Raw genomic sequence first — 18,057 nt, 5'->3', positions numbered from 1 at the left:
CATCCATCCATTCACCCTTCCCCTCATCATCCATCCATTCACCCTTCCCCTCATCATCCATCCATTCACCCTTCCCCTCATCATCCATCCATTCACCCTTCCCCTCATCATCCATCCATTCACCCTTCCCCTCATCATCCATCCCTTCATCCATCCATCCACCCACCCATCCATCCACCCACCCATCCATCCACCCACCCACCCATCCATCCACCCACCCACCCATCCATCCACCCACCCACCCATCCATCCACCCACCCACCCATCCATCCACCCACCCACCCATCCTTCCCGTCATCCATCCTTCCCGTCATCCATCCTTCCCGTCATCCATCCTTCCCGTCATCCATCCTTCCCGTCATCCATCCTTCCCGTCATCCATCCTTCCCGTCATCCATCCTTCCCGTCATCCATCCTTCCCGTCATCCATCCTTCCCGTCATCCATCCTTCCCGTCATCCATCCTTCCCGTCATCCATCCTTCCCGTCATCCATCCTTCCCGTCATCCATCCTTCCCGTCATCCATCCTTCCCGTCATCCATCCTTCCCGTCATCCATCCTTCCCGTCATCCATCCTTCCCCCTCATCCATCCTTCCCCCTCATCCATCCTTCCCCCTCATCCATCCTTCCCCCTCATCCATCCTTCCCCCTCATCCATCCTTCCCCCTCATCCATCCTTCCCCCTCATCCATCCTTCCCCCTCATCCATCCTTCCCCTCATCCATCCTTCCCCTCATCCATCCTTCCCCTCATCCATCCTTCCCCTCATCCATCCTTCCCCTCATCCATCCTTCCCCTCATCCATCCTTCCCCTCATCCATCCTTCCCCTCATCCATCCTTCCCCTCATCCATCCTTCCCCTCATCCATCCTTCCCCTCATCCATCCTTCCCCTCATCCATCCTTCCCCTCATCCATCCTTCCCCTCATCCATCCTTCCCCTCATCCATCCTTCCTTTCATCCATCCTTCCTTTCATCCATCCTTCCTTTCATCCATCCTTCCTTTCATCCATCCTTCCTTTCATCCATCCTTCCTTTCATCCATCCTTCCTTTCATCCATCCTTCCTTTCATCCATCCTTCCTTTCATCCATCCTTCCTTCCTTTCATCCATCCTTCCTTTCATCCATCCTTCCTTCCTTTCATCCATCCTTCCCCTCAGCCATCCATCCATCCATCCCATCCATTTATCCTGCCCCTCATCCATCCATCCTTCCCCTCCATCCATCCATCCATACTTCTCCTCATCCATCCATCCATCCTTCCCCTCATCCATCCATCTTTCCCCTCATCCATCATCCAGCTACCCTTCCACCCGTACATCCAGCTATTTACCTTTTCTCTCTCTTCCATCCTTCCACTCACTCATCAATCCATCTATCCTCTCTCATTATCCATTTATTCAATCTTTCATTCATCCATTCACCCTTTCACTAATTCATCCAGCCATTTACCCATCCCTTCACTTACTCACTCACCCACCTTAACATATTAATTTTGAGCTGAGCCCTTTTGAGAAGAGGCCCATCAAGAACTTCACCCTCGCTGCAGGGGCTGTTCCAGGACTGGGACAGAAGCCACCCAGGGCAGAGACAGGATCCACCACAGGGGGGGACAAGAGCCATCACAGGCGGGGGTGGACTGGAGCCACCACATGGGGGACAGGAGCCATCACAGGCAGGGGGGGGGGGGGGGGGGGGGAACGGGACTGGAGCCACCACATGGGGGGACAGGAGCAGGAGTTATCATAGGAGAGGGAACGTGATCCACCAGGGTGGGCACAGGGGTGGGCATGCAGTATTCTAGTATCATCTTGGGCTTCTCGCCCCCTCCTGCACAAGACAACGAGACGACAGGCTTTCTGTCCAAAATGCCATCCCCCACTGTGATGTACAGTACTTACAGGAGATACTGAATGAACTGATAGTCCTCCATACTTTGTGGGTGCGATTGTGCCATTTCTTTATTGTATTACATTATGCATGTTTGAAGAACCGAGGTTTGCTTACAAATTAGTGACCGTAATTAAGCTCGGTGAAGAGAAGCAGGTGCTGCCTCGGTGTAATCAGGGGTGTAATGTGGCCGAGTCTAGGATGTTTGGGGCCCTGGGTAGAAATGGAATGTGTGAGCCCCCCTCTAAATAGCAGATACAAGACGCATTCAGGGTTGTTTGCATGTGAATGGATGCCCCCTGCTCCTGAACCTGCCGCCCCTCCCTCTGTCACCTTCAAGCACCTCTTAACAGCTCCTCAAGGGCTGGAGGTGTGAGGGTTGCCATCCCGCTGTGCCTCTGCTGCTGGGGGTCTGAGCTTTCATACAGCATCGGAGTCAAGAAGGGAGGTGGGGGCAAGCTGTGCCCGGTTAAAATTACGGACAAATGGCGTCCGTTAAAGAATCCTTCACGGACCACGGACAGACAGCCGAAATTACGGACTGTCCGTGAAATTTACGGACGGTTGGTCACCCTATCAGCAGCAGCAGATAATTGCTGTCTGATATTAGCCCCAGCACATGTTTCCTTTCAAATTAAGTAGTAGAAAAAACACTGCAATTAATACAGTTTACATTTTTAGCTTATATGCTCTTTGTTCTGCTGATAAAAAAAAAAAAAAATACAGTGTAAAGGTGCTGCCTCATAAAAGTACCGCCCTTGTATTCCTTGCAAGTTATGTACTAGGACAGCGGCTGTAGCCGAGTGTTTGTAGGTACACATAAATTGAGTTGGTATCGTAGCTCCACTAAAGGCGACATGTGTATTTATTTTACTAAGTACTGCTATTCCCTCACAGTAAGAAGCACACAAAAAACCTTTTTATTTAAGAAACAAAACAACAAATGTAGAGTTACATGCATGTTTGTAGTAAAATACATATACAATGTAAAGCTGCTGCCTATTTACAACACCAGCACTTCCTTTCTTAAAAGGAAGGCTGGAGCTACGTGTTTGCAACTAAACTCAAATTGTTTGGGGTAAAAAGGCAGACTGAAAGTCTACTGGAGTGTGACTGTATGTGTAAATCCCTACACTTGAGAAAGGAAATCAGGCAGGCTAATTAAGGGCAAAGTAGATGAGCGAGAAAGATTGTAATCTTTCCTCTGCAACATCTGTGGCATGCAAATCAAGGACAGCAGGACGCTGAGGTTGTTAAACTTACAAAGGGCACCACTAAAGTTAGGGAAAAAAAAAAAGTTCGCGCGCAGATTCACTAAATAAACTAGGTATGAGAACCCACACACCATAATTTTGAACGGTTTAACCCTAGACCAGCACACTCTGCCTTAAATCACTTTCAACATCGCTGTTGTACCTTTAACAGAACGTTATGTTATTGATATTTAAAATTCATGCAGATGTTTCAAACTGAGAGGATGTGGCATTACGGTCAGACAAGCCGGCTTTGGAACTGGTGAACCTGGTTCGAGTTCTGGCGTCGGCTCAACATCCTGTGATTACGGGAACATTACTTAATCTAAAAAAAAATGAATATGACCCTGTGTAATATAACAGATGCTCATGTACAGCGATGCAATATCTTCGGGTCGAGTTTACTCTACATAAAGATACAAAAAAAAACACTGACCTGTGCATGATGTTAAAGAGTGTATGATGCTGGTGCAAGTCTAAATATGATTAATAATATGAAAAATTCAAAACAGATTTTACATTTTGAAAGTTTCTTTTTTCTATAGGCCTTTGTTGTGACCCCGTTCTTGTGTATGAACCCTCACACAATCATGACAGCGATCCAAACCCTCCCTCCGAGCACAGGCCGGCGGCGCTCATCATCCCTCCTCATTTGCGAGGAAATGCCTATATTTTCTGCCGCGATATGCAACCGCGCATGCATGTAATGCCTCCCTGCCCTGGTTTCTCGGGTGTCAGCTATTGAAAGAAAAGCCTCACCGAATAAATCAGGTTTAAAAACCAATTGCTGACTCTCAGGCATTGGGCGTTTGTGTGAAATGGGTTTAATTTGGGACTTCATTGTTGTCATTGTTTTCGTGCGATATGAAGTGATAAAAGGAATTTGTCAGGTAGTGTTGAGGAAGCGAGTCACATGGGACGGATAAGCAGCGATGATGCGGTGGAGGGGGGTTTCTAAAGCTGTGGAGAAGAGAACACGTGGCGCAGCCCCGGGCCAGAGCGCTGTGCATAATCTGTGTTCGGAGATTGTCGACAGACAATCTTTATATCACGAGTCTGCGCACGGATAGAGGGGTGGCTTTTGATGTTGAAGAAAAACCCCGTTTACTCTTTTTTAAAGTGCACTTTTGTAGTTCACTTATACTGAAGGTAAATATACGTATGTTTATTCACCATGTAATGTTGTCAAAGTGGTCTGGCTGTGGTCTGATTGGTCTCAAAGTTGAAGGGCAGCACTGAAGTCGAATAGGCATGTCATTATTAAATGGAGCATACGGTGGTTTAGCAGGTCTCATAACTATCCAGATGTCAAACCAGGTGGTGCAAAGAGCAACAAAAACAAGTCAAAGTGTGAAGCAGTGAGCGGGGAATCTGATGCCTTTGAAGCTCTCACTGCCTTTGATGATGGAATGCGAGTCACGGAAGGCAGGCGCTGGAGAGGGAGGGGGTGGGCTGCCTGCAACTCGAGCGACCATATGGAGAGGAATTGGGGGTGGGCGGGCTGCTGGGAGAAGCTTGTGTGAGGGAGCCTGGGCTGCCTTTGATGATCGAATGCGAGCTCGTGCACGAGGAGCTTGTGGTCACGTGATTCACGTGAACTGTTGGAAATCCTCTTGAGTGACCTGCTTCCGCCTGGTTAGGTAATATTTTGGTTTAACAGTAATAGGTCTCTCTACGAGACCTAAAAATTGGACGGGATCTTTAGCAGCTTCATTTGGGGTATAAGAAAGCTCGAAGATCAATTTTCTTACTTAAACTTCCACTCAATAAAGGTGGGCTTGAATTCCCAGATTTTAGATTATATTTTTTTGCTACTTTTTTTGGAAGCCTTCGTAGTCTTTTTTATTCTAAAACTCAATTTATGTTTGGTATGGATTCTAATCAATTTCTAGCGAGAGTAAACGACCCCAATTATTTTAAAAGGGTTACGTTTAAGACAGCAAGAGCGGCGGTTAGAATTTGGAATCTAATTTTGACCACTGCTAGGACTTCTTTCTTTCATCCTAAATTGCCGCTATGGGATAACCCGGGATTACCGGGAATCTTTAATGATGGAGCAGGGCGGGCCTGGGCCAATCTTGGTATAAATACTTTAGCGGATCTTTATGGCATGACAGGATTTCTAGATTCTGAGACACTCAAAGTTCTTTATAAGCTGCCTGAATATATGCGGTTCAAATATATACAAATTCGAGATTTTTTAATATGTAAAATGAATATCAATGCAGTGTGCGACTCGGATATATGGTTTTGTATATATTCAGAGAAGACTAAATCTTTAATAAGTGAAGTTTATAAATGTCTCAGTCACCACAAAATGGATGACAGTCCTAAACTTGCTGTAAAATGGTCTGCAAAATTGGGTGTCAACATAACTGCCCATAGGATATCTACTACCCTTTGTAGTGTTTATAATTTGGTACAGTCCTCTAGTTTAAGGCTCCAATTTTATAAAACAATATGCTTCTTATACTATACTCCGCTAAGAATTTCAAAATGGTCTCGAAATACCTCAATAGGGGATCGAACTAAGTGTCCAAAATGTGGTATGGTGGCAGCAGACTTAGAACACATGTTTTTTTCCTGCCCAAAACTATTAGAGTTTAGGTCGGGATTTGAAACTATTCTAAATCAAAAACAAGTTATATTTACTCCCCTATCAGCAATAGCGGTATTATTGGGTTTACGAACACCAAGCAGCCCATATAAGGATTTAATGATTATTTTACTTTCATGTGCCCGATTGGTTATAGCTAGGGTATGGATTGCTTCAAATCCGCCACATATTATGGAATGGTGGTCACTAGTTAACAAAATCTATACCATGGAATCCTCACTGGCCAAAACTAGAGGTGTCCGATCAATGATGAAATTAGATAAAATCTGGGGAGCGTTTATTCGGACTTAAGTTTAGAAACAAAAGTAAAAGATAGTAAGGTACCTTGCCACTTCGAATCACAATGATAGTTACATGTTCTGATATGTAATGATGATCTTTTGCTGAACATTTGATTTGCTGGTTTGATACTTCTATTGCTTATGTAATAATGGCTCTTCTTTTGATACGATTTGTTTTCCGGTGTTGTCAATAAAAATATATATATAAACAAAAAAAAACAAAAAAAAAGGAGATTTAGACAGCAGCAGCGTGTCGTCTGCGAACATAATCGCAGGCACCCTACTGCCAGCAAGCTTGGGGGCATCATTATTCGGTACTCTGTTCAGATGGGCGATTACCCCGTTGACGTAGAGGCAAAACAGAGTGGGTGCCAAAACGCACCCGTCTTACCCCCCTGTCAACGGGGAATCTAGATGACAACAATCCGTTCTTTCCACACCTGACCCGTGCAAAATTCTCCTCATGAAGCCTCATTAGTATGTTCAAATGTTGGGGTGGGATGTCCATCTCTAGAAGCAAAGACCAGAGTTTCCCTCGTGGGACCAAATCAAAGGCCGCACGTAGGTCCACAAAGACCGTATATAGGCTACCGCCCTCAATCCTGACGGTTTTCCAATACAATAAAGATAGGCGGAAAATTTGGTCGATTGTGGATACATTTTTTCTAAACCCTGCCTGATAGGGACTCAAGATTGAATGGTCATCAATCCAGTCCTGGAGGCGATCTAGGATCAGCCTCGCGAAGATCTTCTGTGGCACATCGATGAGGCTGATGGGCCTGTAGTTGGCTGGGAGCAGAGGAGAGCCCTTCTTAAAAATAGGGACAATCTCTGCGCCCAGCCAAGAATAGGGTACCGCCATACCTCTCAAGACTGCATTGAAGATGGCTAGTAAATATGGGGCCCATACCTTGGGTTCGTGCTTGAAGAGGTCGCCCGGGTGCTTATCCAGCCCCGGGGCTTTTCCAGCTGCAAGTTTGGATATTGCAACACAGACCTCCTCCTTAGTGAAATCAACCACTTCTAAATGTCGAGTAGAAGTTAGCAGCGTCTCCCCTGGGGCCCCTGCCAATACACCATTATCCGATACATATAAGGCACGGAAGTGGTCCTCCCACACATTAGCGGCTATATTTGCTTCAACGGCCGGCTGGTGCTGGCTCGCCAGACCCCGTATTCACAATTGACCAGAATTTACGTGCGTCTCTAGCTTTCAAGTGCAGCGGTTAAGTTCACCCATTTATCATGATCCCATTCCGCCTTAGCACAGTGAATTAGACGCTTATATTCAAATTCTCCTGGCTTGTATTAATAATTTGTTGGTGCTCTGCTTCAGGGACATTACCAGCTCTGCCTTCGCCTTTCTACAGGCGGCATTGTACCATGAAGCTCCATTACCTCGAATCAGCCGCTTAGTCACACGTGGGTTAAGTACCTCTGCCAGAATACTTATTAAATCCCCAAGAAGGTTCCATAGCTTTTTATACATATCAGGGGAGTGGGTTTGCGAAATTAAGGCACTGACCTCTTCGAATACAGGGACGATCAGAGCGTATAGCTTGGCAACGTCCTCAGGATGTGCTACTAGTTTGTCCCACCTGACTCTATGCCTATTGTTGGCTAGAGTCAACCTCAGGTCAGGGTAATCACTACCATTATTGTTCTCTATCACAAATCCGGGAATGGACATTTACAGGTTTAACGCATTAAGGTCACTCTCAGTTCTTAGAATGACCCTAAAGTCAATGACCTTGGACCATAAACAAGTTTCGACTAGTATGTAATCCAGCCGTGACTCATGTCCCGGCTTATTAAATGTGCACTTTGGAGGAATGTCTGAATGCACGCGTCCATTACAGGCCCTGATTGAATGATTGAGAGTTAGAGCCGTGATTTGGACGGCTAAAGGCGTCATTGACCTGGGTGAAGGGGCCACTGTTGGTGGTATTAACCAGTAGTCATCTTCTTCCAGAGCTACACCGTCCGTCATGCCTGTTAGTGGCTCAAAGTGGCAGTTCAGGTCACCCCCTACTACAAGAGAGGTGCCACAGGGGATGGTATTTAGGAATAAAGACAATTCCTCAATAGTTTTAGACTCACTAGTTATATTAACAGGTCTAGAATACACATTAACCAGTGCGAGCCTGAAGGCGTTAGGCCACTCTAAGACTACACACTGGACATCATCAGACAGAGTATTCATAGACTTGGCCTTACATCCCAAGTGGGAGCCCACCCAAATGGTCAGGCCCCCTGACGGGCGTCCCTTTCCCCCCCACCGTGCAGGTACATTAAATGAGGCAAAACCAATACGTGTTTGGTCCGCTCTGGCCCAATTTTCTTGAAAAAGACAAACGTCATGCTTGTCAACGAACGATCCCCACTCCGGACAAGCCATTTTATTGGGCAAACCTGCCAGATTCCAAGACAATATCAGCAAAGAACCAGAATTAGCACTAGTATTGGTGCCCCCTATTGACAGCCTAGAGCCCATTACTTTTGGTCTCAAAGTGTTCGAAGTGCCCAGTAGAATTGATGGGATATTTAGATCTTCCACCAGATTGAACTGGTCATTGATACCGGGAGGTGAACAGGCTGGTGACCTTAGGTAGTTAGACGCTACCTGGTTACTACATTGAATCCTAACCAATTGGCCATCAGTGGTACTCCCACTGGTAACAATTGGGGTGCTGTTGAGTCCATCCAATGCTCTGGGTCCACAGGCGACCACATGCTTGGGCTGTAGTCTATCGACCATGTCCAAGAAACTATACCGATTGTAATTCAGATTTTGGCTAGGCAAATGGATATTATCAAACCTATCCCTAATCCCCCTGCTCACCCCTCTAGACTCCACTTTCACCCAGCCCTCCTTTATCCCTAGGTTCGAACGTGGAAGAGCAGGTGGGTAAAAGAAAGATAATGGGAGTGGCTGGATAGTTGTCTCGGAATCGCGATACGGCCAGTCACATATGTGAGATACAGTCCTTGGGTCCCTGAAGTTGACCAGAACACAATCACCATTAATATTTTTTGTAGTTTGGCCCACCCAGGACACCCTTCTAACCATCAGGATCTCACTACAAATTTGGGCAGGGAGAGGTCTATTTTTGTTCAGCCAGTCAGCAACTTTATTTTTAAGTGACACAAATGATTCTCTGGCTGGGGGGTCTAACTCAGGGACTCCCGTTAGGACTACTACAAGGGGGTTTGCATCGGGAGGTAAATCTATTATCACATTCTTTTTTAGAGTGCTGCCCTCTTGTGCTTTTGGCTTGACATTTAAGTTAGGCTTTTTGGTTACTGATGGGGCAGTAGGAGGGAGAAGAGGAGTAGGGTTCCTATTAGGAATACACTGCACTGTGGGACAGGAAATCAATAGGAGGCCGAGTGTTTGATGTTAGCACTCCCCCCTGGTTGTTATCCCACTCCCCGCCCCCCTGAACGATTTTATCTGGTTTCAAATGTTCCGCAGTAGCTACTGTAGCTTTTGACAGCCTTAACTCAATCTGGGCAAGCCTAAATTCTAGAGGATTGAGCAATGACTTTAGGAGGGCACCTATGAGCAATCGATATATCATCCCCTACCGGTGTTGTGATACTATTATTCAGCTCACCTGGAATTAGTATGGGTGGGCTTTTTATTGGAATGGTAGCGGGTTCAATGGTAACTATAGGAACTATAGGAACCTCCTTGGCTCTCCCTTTGTCCACGGAGTCAGAGTGGCTAGAATTTTTAGCAAATTTAGACTTCCTCCCACCAAGTGTTTGCGCCCCACGTTTCCTTTTCGGTACAGCACCCTCCCGGTTCCCCGTAGCTAGCGAGTGTTTAGCCTTTCAGTGTTATCAGCTAGCGGAGTATCGGCGTATTGGGTGGCAATGTGGTCTCGGGTATGGATAGTAAAATGGATTCTCCACATGGCGAAGCACTGCCCCTGGGGTGCGGAGACTCAGTAATTACTAAGGTATCACCATGCTCAGAAACTTCATTTGCGGGAAAGTCTGGGCCTCTCTCAGGTGTGCTTGCATCCGCTATGTGGCCCAGCGAGATCTCTTGGCAGTAGCAATTTCCTGGGAGAGCCGCCGCTCCATCAGAATTATTTCATGCGATAATAGAGAGCTGGCTCTAATAATAAAATTGTCCAATGTACCTGCTACATATGCGCCCGACGTCACTGCTTTACTCCTGGTCTCCCGTCCACACATTCCCCACACTTAAGGTGTAAGAACGATTAGCAATTGGCACAGAGCCCTCTTCACACCCGAATGTGACCGGCAAATCCAAGAGGGGTGGCCCGGTCCGGTCTAGAACGGGCCCGCCCTTGGCCCGGGCTTCGCCCGGCGCGCGTTCAGCGCGCAGAGGGCGTGGCCCGAGGAATAGAGCGTGTGGGAGGGGTGGGAAGAGGCACCAGCGTCAGGGATCAAGGGCTGCTGGTCCTCGCAGTCCCGCACACAGTATCACAGCTCCAGCAAACAAACACCACCTCCACGAGCGGCTCCCACGAAGCGGGGGCCACGAGGCGCTGCCTTTAAGATCCGGCGCGGGAGGGGCGGGAAGAGGCACCAGCATCAGGGATCAAGGGCTACTGGTCCTCGCAGTCCCGCACACAGTATCACAGCTCCAGCCAACAAAAACCACCTCCACGAGCGGCACCCGCTAGTGCATGTATAATACGGTTCTCAAATTAATGCCACTGGGTTCGCTATCTGATACTGTGGTGTTCTATGACTGTGGTGTTCTATGACACTGCTTTTAAGATCCGGCGTGGGAGGGGCGGGAAGAGGCACCAGCGTCAGGGACCAAGGGCCGCTGGCCCTCGCAGTCCCGCACACAGTATCAAACCTCCAGCCAACAAACACCAAATCCACGAGCGGTAATATGAGGCCAAGCTTGATGCACCCCTCAAAGGTTACAGACCATTTCCTGAACTTCAGATTAACAAGAAAAGATCTAGGTTTCTGCAAACATGAATGGTTAGTGCGATGTCGAGTCAAAATGAAAGTGAGGATAGGAGACTCACAAGGAGTCAGTTACTCAGCTCGGGGGAACACACTTTAAAGACCGCGCAGGGCACATTTCCCTCCAACATTCCTCCTACCACATCCTTTTGCACTACTCCCACTGAACCTTCATATGGCAATCATTAACAAGCCACAATGACTAGTGGGGTGTGAATCCCGGGTCCAAATCGCTCTGTTTACCGTATCGCTGTAACGTGTAGATGGAAATTGGCCTCACAGATTTACATCTAAACAATACTGGTATGCAGTTCCTAGTGTTCAACGCTGGTTGTTGTGTAAGATTAGGTGTTCCACATGGAGTTGGAAATCAGGAGAACTTTTCCTTTTCGGAAAAAGACCCTCACACATCCAGCCAGCTAGGTGTCATGCTTCATCATCGGGTCTGCTCCTTATCGGGTCGGCGCTGCAATACTCGATCGGCACCCGTGATGGGGGCTTCTTGGCGGAGATCTTTATTCAGTATTCCGTTGGGTGTAGTGCGTGTGAGGGCCCTAGATCAGTGTAGGTGATGGTGATGTGTAGGGGGATGTGAATTTAAAAATAGGGAGAGATGGACCATTGAAGACAATTTTAAACAATGCACGTATATTCACTCTATGATGTGAGGTTCTACGCTAGTGAGATCGGTCAACATGCTTCTTGCCTTTATATCAAATTTATGGCAATTCTTCAGGACCAACTAAGATCTACCTACACTTTTTGGTAGTGGTCAGTAACATGGTTTAGTGAGGAAAAGACCACACTTACATCACCCTATAAAGTGGTAACATGTAGATCAGAAAACAACCCCATTAGGGTCAGCGATGGACCGCAACAGTACCGGCCAGTGTAGACACTAAGGTGTAGTGTCACTACCACGGGAAGCGGGTCGGCGTCTGTCCTACCTCTCACTCGGCTGGTCCGGGCAATATCGAGCATTACAGTCAGAATTTTTCTGCCAACATTCAAATTCGAGACACATACTGCTTGGTTAAGGAGTAATTATTTTGTTCACCTTCACATGCCCATCAAGCAAAAGCAATGTGTTGTTCTACACCTTCTCTTTTTAGAGCCAGTATTACACCCAAGTTATAATTACTGACACTTAATGAGATAGTGCAGTGCGTTGCATTCTGGAGATAAACAACTGCAGGAACAATGCAATTTTTAAATACCTAATACCTTTTGATTTGTTCTTGTTTCCATTTAACTTGTTATCCATCTTAATGAAAACCCTAGATCCGTTTTAAAGAGACATTCAGAGGCTATCAAGTGCCTCAATACCATAATAGTTGACAGTCTAGAAATATCAACCAGCGTCCACCGATCAATGCCAAATGCTCCAGAGTGCCAGGATTACAGAGGTGTAATTGCATTTGCACAACCCTGGAGAGACCAGGTCTTGTTTGATGATACACGCCTGGCACTGCAAGTGTGCTCCTTGCTTCTAAATATCCTTTTGGGGATGTGTCTCTCCTCATTCCAAACACTCTTCCCTAGGGCTGAACCCGCCATTCTTCTATATGCTCTCCTGACACAACATCGTCCCTTCTTCTGTCACTGCACTTTCCTTCCTTACATATGCTTCTAGACAACAACTTCCTGATGGCCCAAGGGAAATACACCCAACCTCAGGCACTGAGAAATCTACTCTCCCACTCGCTATGGCAAGTAAGATCTTATTATGGCGAGCTATTTTTAGGGCTTACTGGCCCGTTCTGGCGAGCTGACGAAGAACAGGTGTTCTGTTCACTCTCAAAGTGAATGACCAATAAAGATGCCTTTAAATCTGGTTTTCAGCTGGTCACATTTTATCTGGGTTCAGAGAGGTAAAACGTCAGTTATGTCTTCCTACAATTAACTTTGGAGTCAGAGAAAGAAAAGTAGAGGATTTTGTATAGTGAATTGTCTGACAATGGTGTTGTACATAAAGTGTGAAATAAAAGGCTGTCAGATGTTAAGAGTTTTTTTCTAACAACATTTAAATAGCTAATACGTGAACTGTACAAACATTTCAAATTATATGTCATTAGGCATAAAAGCAATTTTTTTATAATTCTCTGTGATGAAAAGCAATATTTTAAAAGGATGAGAACAAATCAGAATACTCAGTGATGTGCAAATGATAAACATATTTGCTGAAACCCAGTTTGCACATAATATTGTTTATAAACTATATAGTTTTATCAGTAAAACTGCATGTTAGTGCAAGAAATTGTACCCATTTCAATAACAAATGCGCTGTCCGTAAATGACAGTGTGCTAGCACATCATGCTTTAGTAGTAGATTTATTAAAAGTGAAATTTTACACATGAACTGAGAAACATTCTTCCCCCGCCCTGATGGCAATGCCATTAGTAAACTAAGAGGCAAGTCAGGCTAATGTGTACCCTATATGTGAGCTAGATGTTTTAGCATATAGGGAGCAAATATTTAGTCTATTAAATCAAACAAGGTTTTTTTGTACAGCAGAAATGCTGAATTCCACATAGCTGAAGGTGCTCTTGTGATAATTAAGAAAAAGGAGACTCTGTAAAATATAAATATTTGCCTGTGATCACACACTTTGATACCAGTTTAGGGGTCAAGTACATTACAGTTAGGTCGAGTTGATTATTCAAGTTACTAGATCTGTAGATCTAGTAACATTTGTAGGATTTTTCGAGGCCTGAACCTTCCTTTCAGACATCCCTATGCCCCTTCGAGAGTCCTCATTCTAGCTCTCCCCTTGCCATTGAATTATTTACCCCACCAACCTCCCTTATTAAGGTTGCACTTTGGCACTCACAGTACCCTCTACTCACTTGTTTCTAGAGGCCAACGTATGTTCTCCTTTCGTCCTCTGGCAATGCCACTGCATGTAGTCTCAGACAATACCCAGACATATTGCCTTTGTCAATGTATGCTACAATAGTTTGATAACTAACTAAACATTAAAATTGAATAGTGGAACAACCTCAAGACCTCAGCCTTCTCCCTTAGGGAATTTCAAATCTGGGCGAGAAACAGGAAATGTAAGTTAAACCCTAAGGAGTTGATTATCTCTTATCTCTAAATAAAAGAACCAGTCAAGTGCTCTACTAAACAGCACGATATATGCCTCTTGCCAAATTATCACTTCAGCTAGAATGCCTGTTACTACTCCACCTTAAAAGATATGGCCTAGAATGTCAGATGCCGTGTAAAATTGCTCCTAAGACTTTAAAAAAGTTCACTTATTTCATGCATAGACAATAGAAACTGGTTAGACTGCCTAATGTTCGCCTAGCTCCTTTGAAAAGGCTCATCCGTTTGGCATTGTGTCCAAACTCCAAGAAACAAAGATTTCAGAGCAGTTCGTCGGTCCTTTCATTAGCTCCCCTGTCACTTTCCTTTCAATTAAGACTGCGTGCATCGCCTATAAGGCGATTCGCATAAAAAAAGCAACAAACAAAAATACTAATCTCAAAATCTTCAGCACTTTGGCAGAAACGTTAAAACACAGGCTCTGGTCAAGCTGCACTCTGCCTACATTAGAGAGTATTTAGCCCTGAAATAGTCATACTCTGGAAAGGTACCAAACATATGGAACGCTATGCCAACACGTATCTGAAATGATAGGTCTATTTAAAGAGACCAGCAACATCTAAAACACAACTACGTACACAACTAAGACACGAATATTTGTTTACCTGAACCTGCGTTGTTGAAAAGCTACCATAACGGAAAACCCCAAAGTTATTGAAATCTGAGGGACTGAACCCAATGCCTGGTAACTCTCATATCTGCCCCGGAGATCTCCCCTCTATCTACACCAGGGTGTCACCCACGTTTAATCGCCCCAGGACACTCACCACTCGCTCTCCGCTCCCCCGTCTCTCTCCCTGGAGGGAGGCCGCTGCCGGGGCCCGCCACTGCCCCTGGTGCTGCGGATCCAGCTCCACTGCCCCCCACGGGCCCGGGCGTGCCGCTGGAGGTAGGTGGTCCGGGGACACCCAAGGCGGAGGGGCTGGGTTTAGTTTCTTGGATGGGGGCAGGCACGGCGCTCGGCGGCTCCGGTTGCTCTCCCACCCCGCCGGGGACAGCGGTGCTCATGGCGGCAGAGATGTGTCAATACACGTATCGCCCTCTACAACTCGGTCAGCAGTCAGTGACAGACCTGGTACACACACAGCTGTGACAGCGCGCGCTCAGGCACGATACGGCGCACACATTAAGACGAGCCGTCTTCTTGAGCAACGTCGGATTCCTATTGGCCAGAAACGGTCGTTTCCCGACAGCCTGCGCTTTTAGACTCTGACGTCAAAGAGCTGCGCAGTGGCATTGTTTATGGGCGGGACTAAAATGTTTTCCTGTCACAAAACCACGAGCTATGAAAACAAAGGGAGGACTATTGGCTGAGTCTCCATTTGACATGTTCGCTCGAGAAAGTCACGTGACCTTCAACTATGGATATCAAATATGCTATGCCAGAGAGCACATATTTGAAGTACTCATAAGTTAGTTTTGTGCATTGATTGGAACTTAGTTTGGGAGTGGGAATGCTGTCGTACCTACCTGTACCTACCATCGTGCAATCGTGGTAGGAGGATAATGGAAGAAAAGACAAAGAAAGTTAATTTCCCTTTAACCATACAGGCTAACATTTTTACAAATGGAAAGTGGGAGATTTTGAAAAAAAATAGGGGAATGTATTTTTTTCACATTAATATATTGTGAAACAGAGGCACGTTTAGGTGGCTAACAGGTCAAACAAAGCCAATTTTGATTTCAAAATGCTATCTAGGTCTGTTGACATGCATGTCTTTAACTTTCATTTAAGTAGTCAACATTTATTCAAAGAAAGACATAATAACCCTATTTTGTAGCTTGAAAATCAGATTCTTCTGCGTACACCATGGGTATTGACATGCACACTCTGGGCCTGAACATCTGAAGTATTATGTTGCCCTGGGAATGAAGTAAGCCTTTCTGGCTTCTACTCCCACTCTGGATAAGTTATGTCCCACTCATACACTATTAAGAAACAGGCCCCTGATGGTACATCTTGTATTTATCCCATCAACTGCACCCAGATGTAGGATTGTATGTGGTAGTCTAGTGGTTGGGGTGGAGCTAGGAGGGAGGAGCAGGAACGGGAGGAGCCAGGGAACAGGAACCGGGCAGTCAGAGTAGGGACAGGGACGAGAGTAGTGGTGTGAGAATAAAGCTCCCGTAGTAACACACCATAGTGTCTGTGTTTATTGTAGCAGGATGCTACAGCTGGCGACGAGGGTGGGATGTGCTTGAACCCCACAGACCCTCACGAGAGAGCCCTGTCCCCAGCGTGCCTCGAGGAGCAGGCGACGCTGACCAGAAGGACGAAATTGCGACCTGCCACGTGAGGCCAATAGCAGGTGACCCTGTCCCCCCCCCAGCAGTTGGGAGGGACTCAAGAGGGAGCCGAGGCACCAAGCGTCGCAACGCCCGAGGCAGAAGTGACCCCTTCGCGCTAAAACGCGACTTGCGCAAGAGAGCGCGGTGTCCAGCCAGCGCTGCAGGAGCAGAAGCCAGGAGCCTACCCTGACTCTGCCAGACCCCAAGAGAGAAGAGAAAGTGCCCTCGCGTGGAGGACGGCGCCCCACGGAGACCGCCTGCCAAGCGGTGCTGACCGAGCGCTGTTCGCGCCAAAACGGAAGAAAAGCTCACCCCCGATGCGTGAGACATCGCCTACCTGACGCGCGGTAAACAGGGAGCTCGCCTGGATCGCGTCTGATTGCTCCAGTGTCTGAGGAGCGTCTGAAGAGGTGCGGAGGGCGAGCTGCATGAAGAGGCTGGCTGCCGGTGAGTGCCAAGTGGAGAATGAGAGCCTGAATGAAACCCTGTAAGACACGAGACTTCCCTAGCGGCGGCCATCTTTAAGTCAGGCGATTTCTGGGACGACCTCCCTGTGCAAAATAGAGGCGGCCATTTTGAAGTCAGGCAAAGAGCCTGAAACATCAATGAAGCACTGGAAATGCACTAAAGACAGCAAACAACCTTTGGCAAGTGTAAAGGAAAACAAGCACAGGCTGAGGCAAGAGGCAAAACACATAAACAAGCATTGATCCATGCAAAGAGACACAAGCATTGCTACACGCAGATCAACAAGCATTGGCAAATGGAATGACTATATTGAATGAACACTGGCAAGTGACGGACTATGTCAATGAATGCGCAGTGACAGATACAAGTGAGCAAGCATTGGCAAAAGCAATAACAAAGGCAAACAAGCACAAGTAAATGCAAGAGTTGCATTAGGACACGCAAAGGTGAATGCGAGACCAATGACAAAACGAGCATCAATTAACGCAAGATACAAATAAAGACAACCGTAAACACAACAAGCACTGGCAAGTGCAAGAGACACACTGAGAGCCAGCACAAGCAAGCACATGCTTCCAGCACAAACAGACATGAGCAAAAGCAAGCCTTGATGCAAACAAGCATAAGCTGGCCCGAATATCGAATGGTACTAAAGTAAGCAAATGCAAACCCAGAACGCCACGAGCACGAGCCAATACAGACCTGAACATACCAAACACGGATAAATACAAGTCCCGAAGTCAGCAAACACAGGCGAGTGCACATCTTAAATGCACCAAGCAACTCCAGATCTGGAACATACCGAACAAAAGCAAATACCGACGCAACCCTCCAGCGCCACGCAAAGATAGATGATCAACGGTAAGGAGAACCCCAAATCACCTGCAGTTAGCAGGCCACCCCAATAAAAGCGGGAAGGTGCTGAGCCAAGTGTCATGTGTGGACCAGCTGAGTGGTGGCCATTTCCGAAATCAGGGAAATCCAAGCCCAACTCAGTAAGGCCTCCTGAAACAGTCGTGCTAAAGGCGGACAGAATACAGTAGTCACCCAGGAGTGGCGAACCTGCCCGAAATCAAAGGAGACGGCTAGACACGGAATCCTGGCCGAAGAAAGTCAGCAGACAAGACGGGAAACAAAGCGAACAATTCTACGACGATAGCAGATAAAACACACCTCCCTCATGGCGGCG

General features: G+C 46.6%; 1 protein-coding gene across 1 annotated transcript in view; it reads right to left on the bottom strand.

Annotated features, from left to right (window-relative positions):
* The window catches only part of TAF10 (TATA-box binding protein associated factor 10), a 68,169-nt gene extending 52,829 nt beyond the window's left edge, over nucleotides 1–15,340 (bottom strand). Inside the window, exon 1 of the mRNA XM_086933761.1 lies at nucleotides 14,879–15,340. Coding sequence (XP_086789887.1) covers nucleotides 14,879–15,119 — 241 coding nt within the window. The 5' untranslated portion in view covers nucleotides 15,120–15,340. The remainder of the gene's footprint in view (nucleotides 1–14,878) is intronic.
* Between the last annotated feature and the right edge of the window lie 2,717 nt (nucleotides 15,341–18,057).

Source organism: Lissotriton vulgaris, chromosome 8 (assembly GCF_964263255.1).
Source record: "Lissotriton vulgaris chromosome 8, aLisVul1.2, whole genome shotgun sequence".
Lineage (NCBI taxonomy): Eukaryota > Metazoa > Chordata > Amphibia > Caudata > Salamandridae > Lissotriton > Lissotriton vulgaris.
Note: the sequence above shows the minus strand (reverse complement) of the source record. Positions and strands in the feature narration are given on the sequence as shown.